The sequence below is a fragment of the Drosophila simulans genome, chromosome 3R, assembly GCF_016746395.2.
Source record: "Drosophila simulans strain w501 chromosome 3R, Prin_Dsim_3.1, whole genome shotgun sequence".
In the NCBI taxonomy this organism is placed as follows: domain Eukaryota; kingdom Metazoa; phylum Arthropoda; class Insecta; order Diptera; family Drosophilidae; genus Drosophila; species Drosophila simulans.
The window spans coordinates 14,108,695-14,120,092 of NC_052523.2; the positions used below are offsets into that span (position 1 = coordinate 14,108,695).

At 48.1% G+C, this 11,398-nt stretch overlaps 4 protein-coding genes across 7 annotated transcripts; 2 read left to right on the forward strand and 2 right to left on the reverse strand.

The window, feature by feature from the left end:
* Positions 1-85: 85 nt before the first annotated feature.
* On the reverse strand, positions 86-1,485 carry LOC6728435 (transcription initiation protein SPT3 homolog). Its single transcript, XM_002103744.4, has one exon. It carries the CDS (start codon positions 1,407-1,409, stop codon positions 255-257), a length of 1,155 nt encoding a protein of 384 aa, XP_002103780.2. The 5' UTR covers positions 1,410-1,485; the 3' UTR covers positions 86-254.
* A 226-nt stretch (positions 1,486-1,711) lies between these two features.
* On the forward strand, positions 1,712-3,786 carry LOC6728436 (DDB1- and CUL4-associated factor 12). The gene is made up of 4 exons (XM_016176880.3): positions 1,712-2,087; positions 2,157-2,711; positions 2,768-3,172; positions 3,238-3,786. The coding sequence occupies exons 1-4, from the start codon at positions 1,821-1,823 to the stop codon at positions 3,388-3,390; spliced, it is 1,380 nt and encodes a 459-aa protein (XP_016035037.1). The 5' UTR covers positions 1,712-1,820; the 3' UTR covers positions 3,391-3,786.
* On the reverse strand, positions 3,575-7,876 carry LOC6728437 (GRIP and coiled-coil domain-containing protein 2). The gene is made up of 5 exons (XM_002103746.4): positions 7,655-7,876; positions 7,493-7,592; positions 4,356-7,432; positions 4,179-4,296; positions 3,575-4,118 (listed from the first exon to the last, which is right to left on the reverse strand). The coding sequence occupies exons 1-5, from the start codon at positions 7,682-7,684 to the stop codon at positions 4,036-4,038; spliced, it is 3,408 nt and encodes a 1,135-aa protein (XP_002103782.1). The 5' UTR covers positions 7,685-7,876; the 3' UTR covers positions 3,575-4,035.
* Positions 7,877-8,112: 236 nt separating this feature from the next.
* LOC6728438 (kelch-like protein 18) lies at positions 8,113-10,964 on the forward strand. 4 transcript variants are annotated; one of them, XR_005544139.2, is made up of 5 exons: positions 8,113-8,334; positions 8,420-9,273; positions 9,336-9,594; positions 9,662-10,194; positions 10,631-10,964. XR_005544139.2 is itself a non-coding variant. In XM_002103747.4 (4 exons), exons 1-4 carry the CDS (start codon positions 8,203-8,205, stop codon positions 10,142-10,144), a joined length of 1,728 nt encoding a protein of 575 aa, XP_002103783.1. In that variant the 5' UTR covers positions 8,114-8,202; the 3' UTR covers positions 10,145-10,465. The 4 variants fall into 4 exon arrangements, 2 of the variants coding, with proteins under 2 accessions (XP_002103783.1, XP_016035038.1); XR_001599935.3 differs by having other exon boundaries at positions 10,701-10,964; XM_002103747.4 differs by lacking the exon at positions 10,631-10,964 and having other exon boundaries at positions 8,114-8,334; positions 9,662-10,465.
* The last annotated feature ends 434 nt before the right edge of the window (positions 10,965-11,398 follow it).

Sequence of the window (11,398 nt, forward strand, 5' to 3'; positions counted from 1 at the left end):
CCTCAAAAGCCAGGATGTGTGCCACAGGCAAATTGAATTAATGAATATGCCTAGTTGTTCTTGACCTCTCTCAGGAATAAAAATGTTTAACGAGCCAAAATAGCTTTATTTTATAATTTGTATAATTTAAATGTAGAGCGCGTTAATTGTAGGGGGTTCAATTACTTTTAATGAATTGTATAGTCTATTTTTTTGTGAATAAAAATAAAAATAATTTGAGCAAATACAAATACGCTAGCAAACATCAATCAAACTTAAATGGCTAGAAAACTGCGCCGGAAATCGATGTCGCAAGAGTTTCGATACCGCCCAATCTTCCGGCTGCTCATTTGCCGAAAACGGCGCATGGCCTCGTGGATCTCCGGTACACTGATTGGCTTGACCACCTCCATGCCGCGACCCTGGGTGACCTCCGGGCAGACGTGCATCATGGCCGGACTGCCGCCGGCGGATGTCACTCGGCTGTAGGGCTCGGTCGCACGGTTGTCCGAGTTCAGGCGCGTCAGGATTGAATAGTCGACAATGGCGGCAATGGTCTCATGCGCCAGATAGGCCAGAATGTTCATTGTCGGCGTTGGGATGCGAAGGTCCGCGGGCAGGTCCAGAAAGCGGCGGAACTTGTTCTTGATCTTCTCCCCATGGCGGCAGTAGAATGACGTCTTGCGCGCCTCATTGAACTCCAGGTACTGCTGGCCCGTAAGGATCTGCGAGATCCGATCTGCGCGGAATAATCTTCGCATTCGGTCCTCGTCGTGTAGTTCGTGCACATCGATGGCCAGCTCCTCGTCCTCCTCCTGCTGCTCCAAGTCGTCCATGAAGTCCTGCGGCCTACCCGTGCGGATACTAAGGAACCTTTTGAGTATGCGCATATCCTTGAGGTGTTTACGCATCCGCGCTATCTTCACCGGATGGTTGCGCATCAGAAACTCAAAGTCCGCCTGCGACGGGCAGGGATTCTGTTTTCGCCGCATGGCCACCAGCGAAGCCTCATTAAATATGCCGCGCAGCTGCTGCTGCAGGATCTGCTCCACCAGCTTGACACTTCCCGTCCTGGGCTGATCGCTATCGCCAAAGCTTCGCATAATATCCGCAATCTCTGTGAGCAGTGAGACTGGTGCATCATCCGGAATGAGAACGTTGGCAACGTTGCTCCCGCTCGCACCACCGGCTACATTCTGTCCAGCTAGGTTGATCTGCTGGGGCGAGGGATTCGTCGGTATGCTTCCACTTTGCAGCAGGATCACCTGGCGCTGCACAAGCAGTGGCTTGATGTCCTCCGTGGTCTGCAGTTGCGGCGTGCTGGGTGCCGAGGGCGGGGCAGGTCCAATCATTATCGGCGACGATGCCATGTCGTTGGAACCCACGCAAACCGAGTTCTGGCGCATTACTCGCTTGGCGTTGTAGTTCATTTTATTTACAAACAAAGTCACCACTTCAATCGCAACAGCTGATTTCGGAAGAATAGAGAAAACCCTTTGTGAAAGCGATGGCCTATCGTTAGGGATGAACGATAGTAACGATATTATGCGACATCCGACTTTATATAAATACCATAATAAATTAATATTCAGGTAACCAGAGCGGCATAATTAATTTTATTGTGCCGATTGCACGCCAAATAGAAACATGTCAACACTTTTATGTTGATTTCCTTTTATTTGTATCTCTTTATAGTCTGCATTAAATTGCAAAACAATCGGTTCAGCAAACTTCAGTTCGGAACCAGTAGTTCCACTCTAGTCTACGCACCACCATTTTTGTTTGCGGATGATAACCCGTAAAGCAAAAGACAACAAATCGGATTATACCATTACCTTAAGATGTTCAACGGGATGGTGAGAACCATTCGCGACAGCGTCGTGGGCACCTATCCGTCCTGCCACGTATCCTCGCGGCTGGAGGAGCGCAGGGCCAAGCAGCGGGCGATGCGTCAGGAGCGCAGAAGAAAACCGGACAAACCAGACGACTTTGTTACCTACGAGGATTCCGGCAGCGACGAGGAGACGCCCCAACAGCAGGAGGAGGTCCTGAACACATCCTACAACCTGTGCGACTACCTGCGCAGCCGGGAGAGTGGACTCCGGGATGTGGGTATATGTTGTGGAGTCGCACCACTTGCATTGCTAACGTGAACTTTGTCCCATCTTCCTCTGCAGCGTCGCAGCGTCAATGTGGAGTACACCAGTCGCTATGTGCTAACCCACGACATGCTGCGCGAGACGCAGATCAGTCTGGGCTACATCAACAAAGTCTTCTGCTCCAAGTGGCTGAGCAGTCGACAAGTGGTTTTCGGGACCAAGTGCAATAAACTGCTCGTCTACGATGTGAACATGCGCCGGGTGGACGCTATCCCAACGCTCTCCAACAGCCGGGCAAACCATCCTGAGATCCAGGGTGGCCTGCACGCCATCGAGCTGTCGCCCAGCCGATCCTTCCTAGCCACCGGTGCGCGCAACTCCTCTGACATCGCTGTGTACCGACTGCCTACGCTAGATCCCGTCTGTGTGGGCGAGGGTGGGCACCGCGACCTTATAATGGGCATGTGCTGGCTGGATGACCAGTTTCTTGTGTCCGGATCGAAGGACTCACGCATGGCTCTGTGGCGCATCAACGAGGATCACATGGAGTTTCCAGATGGCGGTGAGGAAGCATGTCCTACATTTGCAACGATCCATCCACTTAGTGTCAAGGAAGTTCGCACTGCCCAGAGGGTGAGTTTACGAATGCAAATCAAATAGAACCATTTTATCAATATGATCTTTTACAGATTCGATCTCTTTGCTTCAACAAGGAGTTTAAGGAGATCGCCGCCCTCTCGCTGAACGGATACATTCACATCTTCAATGCGGAGACCTTCAAGCAGACACTCTCACGGAAGCTGCCAAACTGCCAGGACAACGTGAGCATCGCCTACCACAGCGACGGCCTTTATGCCGTTGGATGCCGTTCCTATACCATCCTCTTGGACGCCCGAACCCTTCAAACCATTAAGAAGATCACATCTCGATACAGTGGCTGCGGTATACGGGCCACCTCGTTCGAAGGTAACCTGCTCACCGTTGGCACTGGTCTGGGCATGCTCCTGTTCTACGACATTCGAGCCGGAAAGTATTTGGAGAGCAGTGTAAATGCCTCGCGCACAGTCGCACTCAAGTGCAGCAAAGGAATTGTGGTAAGTGGATATGTTATAGTGGTTATAAGTGGACAAAATACAGCTAAATGTTTCGTGTAACTCAGTATCCGGAGGACGAGATGGATGGCTTCCAGCAGGTGAAGTATGTGCCTGCCATTTACACCCACTGCTATGACAGCACCAGGATGCGGCTCTTCGCTGCAGGAGGACCACTGCCGGCGACTTTGGTGGGCAACTATGCGGGCGTTTGGCAATAGATTGGCATAGGATGCGATCCGGGCTCACAATACTGATTAGTATTTAAGTAGTTATTCGACTTGTGATCTATAATCTTTTGGCGCATTTCGATTCAAATCGTTCACCTGCATATGTATTCCGCCAAGACAGATTTTTTATTTAACTTGATTACTCACTTTTGATTTTAATGAAATTTATGTTAGGTTTATGTTAATGATATTTTATATTGTGTGTAAACAATATACACCGTTTAAAAGTGTACATGTAAGCATAAATACCGATCCTATTTATATATAGTACATACAATACAAATAATGGAATACTAATTTATAGACAATGCAGCTGATTTATAGTCTGATCTATATGGTAATAGAATTTCAAATTAAACAAACCATGAAACATTGTTTTTAAATATATGCAAAGGCTTTCTTCAATCTACAACGCGCATATTGCCGATGGTGCTGTATAGGGCACTCAACACAACGGGTGTGGACAAATACAAGAGTGTACAAAGTACGGTGTGCCAAACAGCAACGAGCAATTTTAAAATACATCATATATAAAAGGAAAATTGTACAAGATTTACAGAATGAATGCTATGCAACTGCCCAACGACTGACGACTATCCGCATCCAACAACACGAATATATATCCTATGATGTTCGCTAGTTGTTGTTATTGGGACTGCCTCCTCCACTCCACGCACTGAGGAATCCCGTCCAGCTGCGATTGCTACCATCTGCAGAAACTAAAAGCAATATTTCAATATAAGAAAACATTCTAAAATTTATATTTAGCTAGTAGTTACCTTTCTGTCCCTTGGCCACGCAGTTCAGCATTTCCATTTCGTTGCGACTCAGGCGGAGAATGGTATTTAGCACGGGAACCAAGCGCTGCCGCTCATCAACATTGTTTAAGGTAAGGAACTGCAAGGTTATAAAGTAAATAAAGTCCGTGGAAATAGTTACTGCTTTCTTGATCTCACCTTTAAGAAGACGTTCTTTAAGTACTCGGAGTTATGCATGTGTTGTTCACGTTCCTCGGAGCGCTCTTGGCGGCGCAATTCTTCCTTGAGCATGTCGTTCATTTGGGTCAGTTTAGCCAAATCCTGTTCGTTTTCGGCCAACAGGGCAGTCAAGTGCTTGACGCGACTCTCCTGGATGCTTAGGCTTTCCTTTGTGGCCTGAAGCTGGGCACTTTGGACGGAAAAGTCTCCGCGTGCGGCCATTTCCGCTTCCTCATCCTCCTGCTGCGAAACGCTGCGTCCGAAATTAGAGATGGTAGTCACGGTATCGCTGGTTATTTGGTTCATTGATGTGTTGAGCAGCTCGTCAAGCGGCATGAAGTCGTGGGAACGTCGCGAGGCAGTAGAGATCTTCCGCTGAGCAGCCAGTTGGGCCAGAGAGACGTCGCCAGCGTGGGCATCCAAGCCCGTTTCGTGGTCCATGAGCAAGTAATCGATCTTTACCTGCTCTGGACTGGGGTCCACGCTCGCGGCGGATGCAGTGCTATGCTGAGAAACGTTTGCTTGCATCTTCTGCGCATCCTCCAGTTGCTGCTGCACCTGCTTTAATTGCAACTGGTGCCCGGCGTCCAGCTCATCAACTTGCTGGCGATGCTGCTGCATCAGGTCGTGTTGGAATTGCAACTGCCGTTGGTTTTCTAGTGACAGCAGGTCGTTTTGCTGACGCAGTTCGTCAACTAGAGAGAGGAGCTCTTTGCTACGCTTTTGCAGATCAGTGTTATCCAGTCGCAATTCCTCTATTTGACTATCCAACTGGGCCAGGCGGGCAGCTCTTCCATCATTGCTGGCGCGCAGGTTGCGTTCACTCTCTCGAAGAGCAACTAACTCCTCTTCCAACTCCTGTTCGCGGTTGGAGCCCTTACTTTGGTTTTTGCGCAGCACAGACTGCGCCTTCAATTTGTATTCGGTGTACTCGACTCGCAGATCCTCCAGAGCTCGTTCCGCATTTCGAAGCACCGTCTCCAATCGCTTTTGCTCTGCCAGGTGCATTTCAAGCTCCTGGGTTCGGCTTAGTAGTTGTTGAGTGGCCGTGCTTAGCTTGGATTCGTATTGTTGGGCGCTCTCCGCCAGCTGGAGACGCAATTGCTCCGCCTCGAGCTTGGCCTGTTCAACGCCATGTTCCAAATCCTTGTTCTGAGTGAGCGCCTGTTGCTTGCTGTGAACAGCGTCTTTGACCTGGACCTGCATGCGATCAATCTGCTCCTTAAGTTCTAGGGAGTGGGCCGCTTCTCCGTTTTTGGCCTCCTCTAGGATGGCGATCTCCTTGCGCAGCTGGACGATGGTGTTTTCCTTACTGGCCAGTGATTCCTTAACGGCATCTAGTTCGCTAGACTTAGCTGCCAGCTTCGCACTAACTTCGCTCAGGGATTTTTCGGCTGCTTCGATTTCCAAATTAAGGACACTGGAGTGCTTTACTTTCTCCTTGGACTTTAGCTTCTGGTTTTCAGCTCGAGCTGCATTTAGATCCTGTTGCAGTTGGACCTGTGCCAACTTGACCGCCTCCAACTCCTCCTTTAGGGCACCGCTCTGTTCCATTTCATTCAGCTGCTGCGTCTGCTCCTGCAGTTTCTTCTTCAGCTTGGCAGCTATTGCTCTGAGCTTATGGTACTTCTCCTCGTAGCCCTCGTCCAGTTCACGCAGGCGGCTTAGTTCTTCTGCTCGTGATATTGTGGATGTCGACAGAACGTCACTCTGGGCATCAGCATTGGCCTGTTCCAATTCCTCAACACGGCCTTGGAGTTGTTTGATCTTCTGTAACTTCTCCTGCGCCGCCTGCTGACTATTAGATAGTTGAGCCTCCAAGTCTCGTTGTCGCTTGACCTCCGCTTCGTGCTGTTCTTGTAGGCGTGAAATGGCATCACCGCGTCCTTTGAGCGCCTCGTTCAGTTCCCGCATCTCCGTTAGCAACTCTCCATGCTCTTGCTCCTTGAGGTGGTATCGCGTAAGCAAATCCTCGTTGTGCTGGCGCAGTTCTATGCAGACTGCTTCCAACTCCTGCAACTTCCTCTGTTGGTTATCACGCTCCTTCGCAATGACTTTGACCAGATTTTGCATTTGATCAAGCTTGGTCTGGAATAAGCTTACATTAAAGTTCCTGGCGTGATTTTTGGTGTTTCCCTGCTCCCTCTTTACACTTATCAATTGTTCCTTGTCAATTCTATGCTGCTCCTTGATAATGGCTGCCAGCTCTTCGAGAGCGGTTATCTTCTTAAGTAGGTACCCCACATTCACATTGCTCCTTTGGTCCTTCTGCGTCTGCTTCACTATTTTGGCTAGTCGATCCATTTCCTGAACTCTTTGCAGCAACCGCTTGCGGTCAATTCCAGTGTCAATTGTTTGAGGATTATTGTCTGACTTTCCATTGGTCAGCTTCAGTTTTTCATTCTCGGCCTGTAGAGATGTCATCTTTGCGCACAACAGTTGCGAAGCTTTGATGATCTCCACCTGCCATTTGGAAACGGATGCGGCGTACTCGTGCTGCGTTTCCAGCAGCACGCACTTGCACTCCTTGAGGTTCTTCAACTTGCGGTGTACGTCAATGAAGCGGTCCTTTAGAGAATTGAACTTCTTGCGTTGCTCAGAGTTGAGTTCCTTGATGCTCTGGTACTTTTGCTGCAGCACCCTCGACTCTTCTTCCATCGTGACGACTTGCTGGCGAAGACTGGCATTTTCCGCCTCCGCTTCCTTAATTCTGGCAATGTCCACTTCCAAAAGTTCCAGATTCTTGCGCTGCTCGTTACCCAGAGCATTGACCTGTTGCATAGCCTTTTCCATGCGATCCACATTGGCAAGGAGGGCATCGTTTTCATCACTCAGTCGCCCAAGCTGGCGCTTTAGGCTCTCGTTCTCGATCTCGCATTGCATCAGCCGGTCGGCATCCTCCTTGGTCTTTCGTTTCAGGGTATTCACTTGCTCGGTGAGGATGAGGTTCTTATCGGTGAAGTCCTGGACCATTTCTTGCATGGCTGGCAGGCTGCTCTGCTTCTCCGCCGCCCGTTTGAGGGCATCCTTGAGTCGGTGATTTTCCTCGGTGAGTTCTGAAAGAGAGTGGCTTGTGTTATTCTGGAAGATTCCCTTAAGCTCTCCATCAAACTTACCATCTTTCGCCTGTTTCGCCTTTTTGGCGATGTTGAGCAGGCCTTTATACTTGCTGATGATTTCATCTTTGCTCAGCGCCTCGATCGGATTCGGGTTCTTCTGCAAATGCAAATAACAAGATGAGACGTCATCATCAATTCTAGTGACAACTTTCCACTCACCTGGGTTTCCCTCGGTGATGCGGCTTCCATGTTACTTGCTATTTGCGTATCCTTGCATTTAAGAGCGGTCCAAGAATTAACGTCTTAACTTAGATCAGTGGCTTCCCAATTAGCGAGCGACCCAGATTATTTGGAAATGTTTTTGGACCCTTAATCAATCCGAGTGAAGAAAACACTCCAGCCACACTAACAGCTGATAGGGCTGTCATCGCCGCCAAATTAGTGATGAGCGTCTTTTTTTAAGAAGGTGACGCAAAAATGGAAAAATTAATAATTCAAATTAGGTGATAAGAATAATAATAATGTCTTAAAAATATGCGTTTTTTAAGAATGAAATTATGACTGTTGAATAAAAAGTTCTCAATTAAAAATTAAACACTATTTTTCAATGAATTTGTTTCACTACTTTTGGTGTTGTTTCAATTATCGGATGAACCGCAACTATCGATTACTGTAACCGCTCACCACTGACCACTCACCACTAGCTCTACAGTACAAGCAACATTTGGCATCTCTACTGTTTATCATTTTCTTCATCCGTTGAAGTGATGGATTTGAGTGATAATAGCCAAGTGGAAGATCCATACTTTGTTTACAAGCATGATCAGCTATTCGGCGAGAGTTTCCCCCTGTTCAAGGAGATCCGCAGAATGGGCAAGCTGTGCGATGTCACCCTAAAGGTTGGTTGGTGAGCAACCTTTATCGTATCAGAGATACGTTCATTATCTAGCGTCTAAATATAAAACGCCATCCCAATTATTGCAGGTTGAAGATCAGACCTTCTCAGCGCATCGCATTGTGCTGGCGGCCACCATCCCGTACTTCTATGCGATGTTCACTAACAACATGGCAGAGAGTCGGATCAAGGAGATCACCATGAAGGAGAGCGCCATAGAGCCAAGTGCCCTGGAGAGCCTGATCAACTATGTTTACAGCGGCCAAGTGCGCATCGACAACCAGAATGTACAGAGCCTGATGGTGGGCGCCAGCTTCCTGCAATTGTCCAACGTGCGAGATGCCTGTGCCAGTTTCCTGATCTCCCGCTTTCATCCGAACAATGTCCTGGGAATCCGCACCTTCGCTGACTCCATGATCTGTCGCCAGCTAATTGACGCTGCCGACAAGTACATTGATCAAAACTTTGCCAAAGTCTCGCAGTCGGAGGAGTTTCTCGCCCTGGACTGCGAACAACTGCTGGAGCTGATGCACCGGGACGAACTCAACGTACGCAGCGAAGAGGTCATCTTCGAGGCCTGCGTGAAGTGGGTCAAGTTCGCACAAGACAAGCGCTCTGAGCTCTTTCCCAAGGTTCTGGCTGCAGTGCGTTTACCCTTGCTCTCGCCGCAGTTCCTGGCGGACCGTGTGGCACGCGAGGAACTCATTCAATCCTCGCACCAATGCCGTGATCTCCTAGACGAGGCCAAGGACTTTCACCTCATGCCCGAGCGCAGGAGTATGCTGCAGAGCTTTTGCACGCGCCAGAGATCCGGTGAGTTCTTTACCGGACAAATATACGCCGTGGGAGGATTGGCCAGCACCGGTGAATCTGTGAGCACTGTGGAGATTTACGATCCGCTCACCAAAAAATGGAAAATGGGCGAACAAATGTCCATGATGAGGTGGGTGTGCGAGGAGCGTTTATTTCTATTCTATCCCATACTAATTGCCAATTTTTCTACAGATCTCGCGTGGGTGTCGCCGTTCTGAATGGCAAACTGTACGCCTTTGGTGGATTCAATGGCACCGAACGTCTGTCCACCGTTGAGGTCTACGACCCGCGCAAAAACAAGTGGTCCCAGGGCTGTGCCATGCTCTGCAAACGCAGCGCCGTGGGCGTGGCCGCATTGGATGACTGTATCTATGTGTGCGGCGGCTACGACGGCGTCACGTCCCTCAACACCGTTGAAGTTTACTATCCAAAGTCGAATACTTGGAAGACTGTGAGTAAACAAATATTCTATTTTACCCAGATGGAAACTGACCCAACTTCAATTTCACTACCCGAAGGTTGCTCAAATGATGAAATATCGCTCGGCTGGTGGAGTTACCCAATTGAACGGCTATGTCTACGCCCTTGGCGGTCATGATGGGTTGTCTATATTCGATTCGGTGGAGCGGTACGACCAGGCGGAAAATGTCTGGGTGAAGATGTCGCCCATGCTGAATCGTCGCTGTAGACTGGGCGTGGCCACGCTGAACGGAAAGATATACGTGTGCGGCGGCTACTGCGGCAACTCATTCCTTCGATCCGTTGAGTGCTACGACCCCCAGACGGACACCTGGAAGCTGGTGACACCCATGAATTGCAAACGCTCGCGGGTGGCACTGGCCGCCAACATGGGCAAACTATGGGCCATCGGCGGCTATGATGGCGAGTCAAATTTGTCTACAGTCGAGGTGTACGATCCGGAGACCGACAAATGGACCTTTATGCCGCCCATGTGCGCCCACAGTGGTGGTGTCGGAGCCGGGGTCATACGGATCGAGTAGCCCACTCGATTCGCCGGCCAAACCCGTTTCTCTAGCCACACTCGTCTTAGGTAATTTATGTGAATTGAATCGATATAGTTTAGCCTAGATATGATTGTTGAGTGTAACCAAGCTTTAGCGGCCCCTCGTGCGGCCGCCTCGTGTGCAACTCAGCTCAGCTCCTGCAGCTCTATCAAAATTGTTCATGTACTACTCACGGTTCTATAGATTTTGTCATTCCAGTTATGTAATTGTTTAGTAACTACGCCTAGCCTTAAATACTCACTACAAAATTAATCATCCAAATAAAAACATGTATAACGCATGTTGTGTAAAAATTGATTAATGCTTGGTTTATTTTTGTAAGACGTGTAAGGTGGTACTATGTATAACTAAAATCAACTTCAGACCAATTCAAACCATATTTTCATTAATTTCATTTAAATTGAACTAGGCTCTTAACATTAAACTTAAACTTAAAACTTATTCTTTGTATTAATTTTTCAGTCAATACCCTCGCCATTTGCAATCTTGAAATGTTTTAGAAGGTTGTTAAAGTTCAGTAATTTCCTTACAGTAAAGGGACTTTCAACCTTTTGCACATCGTATAAATCAATTGTGTTTCGACGATCCATATGGGCGGCGGATACGTTTTATTTGCACAATAATAAATGGTTGACAAATAACAAAGCAATCTGAGCGACAAAAAGGCGAATACGGCGAGGGCAGCGCAAAAAGTTGATGGTCAAAGAGCAGACCTTTATGAGAGGCATTGCAATTGTTTATTGTGCATAAATTACTTCCAGTTTTAATTGAAAGTGATTAAATATTATTATCCAAATCCCAATGTCTATCAACAATTTATTACTTTTTTTGTAGCGAATAAATGTAACTTCCCTCGTTGCATCTCAGTTGGACATGCGGAGTATCTCTTCCCTTTTGATATTTGTACACCTCCCACGCGCGGAATGCAATTTTAAATTCGATTTGCACCACCTGCTCAAAGTGCAGCTGCAGCAGAACCAATTCGGAGCAACAGGTGGCAATGGCGCATCCGAAAATAGAGGCTATCGAATCCAAACCAAACCAAAACAAAATCAATTTGCCGTCTATCACTGACCCATAAAATGCCATACGCACTGCAAAGGGCCATAATCCAATCAATTGCACACTTAACGTACATATTCCGCAGTTATCAGATGGTTCCAGCGATGGCGGACCTTATCGCCGATCCGGATACGATCCGGTCCTGTTCCCAATTGCCAATGGCGATAT

Coding starts and splice junctions, on each gene's coding strand:
- LOC6728435 (XM_002103744.4), bottom strand. CDS start 1,409: ATGAACTACAACGCCAAGCGAGTAATGCGCCAGAACTCGGTTTGCGTG.
- LOC6728436 (XM_016176880.3), top strand. CDS start 1,821: ATGTTCAACGGGATGGTGAGAACCATTCGCGACAGCGTCGTGGGCACC. Junction 2,088..2,156: donor GGGAGAGTGGACTCCGGGAT/GTGGGTATATGT, acceptor CTTCCTCTGCAG/CGTCGCAGCGTCAATGTGGA. Junction 2,712..2,767: donor AAGTTCGCACTGCCCAGAGG/GTGAGTTTACGA, acceptor GATCTTTTACAG/ATTCGATCTCTTTGCTTCAA.
- LOC6728437 (XM_002103746.4), bottom strand. CDS start 7,684: ATGGAAGCCGCATCACCGAGGGAAACCCAG. Junction 4,297..4,355: donor TAAAGAACGTCTTCTTAAAG/GTGAGATCAAGA, acceptor ATAACCTTGCAG/TTCCTTACCTTAAACAATGT. Junction 4,119..4,178: donor CGTGGCCAAGGGACAGAAAG/GTAACTACTAGC, acceptor TATTGCTTTTAG/TTTCTGCAGATGGTAGCAAT.
- LOC6728438 (XM_002103747.4), top strand. CDS start 8,203: ATGGATTTGAGTGATAATAGCCAAGTGGAAGATCCATACTTTGTTTAC. Junction 9,274..9,335: donor GAACAAATGTCCATGATGAG/GTGGGTGTGCGA, acceptor ATTTTTCTACAG/ATCTCGCGTGGGTGTCGCCG. Junction 9,595..9,661: donor AGTCGAATACTTGGAAGACT/GTGAGTAAACAA, acceptor CACTACCCGAAG/GTTGCTCAAATGATGAAATA.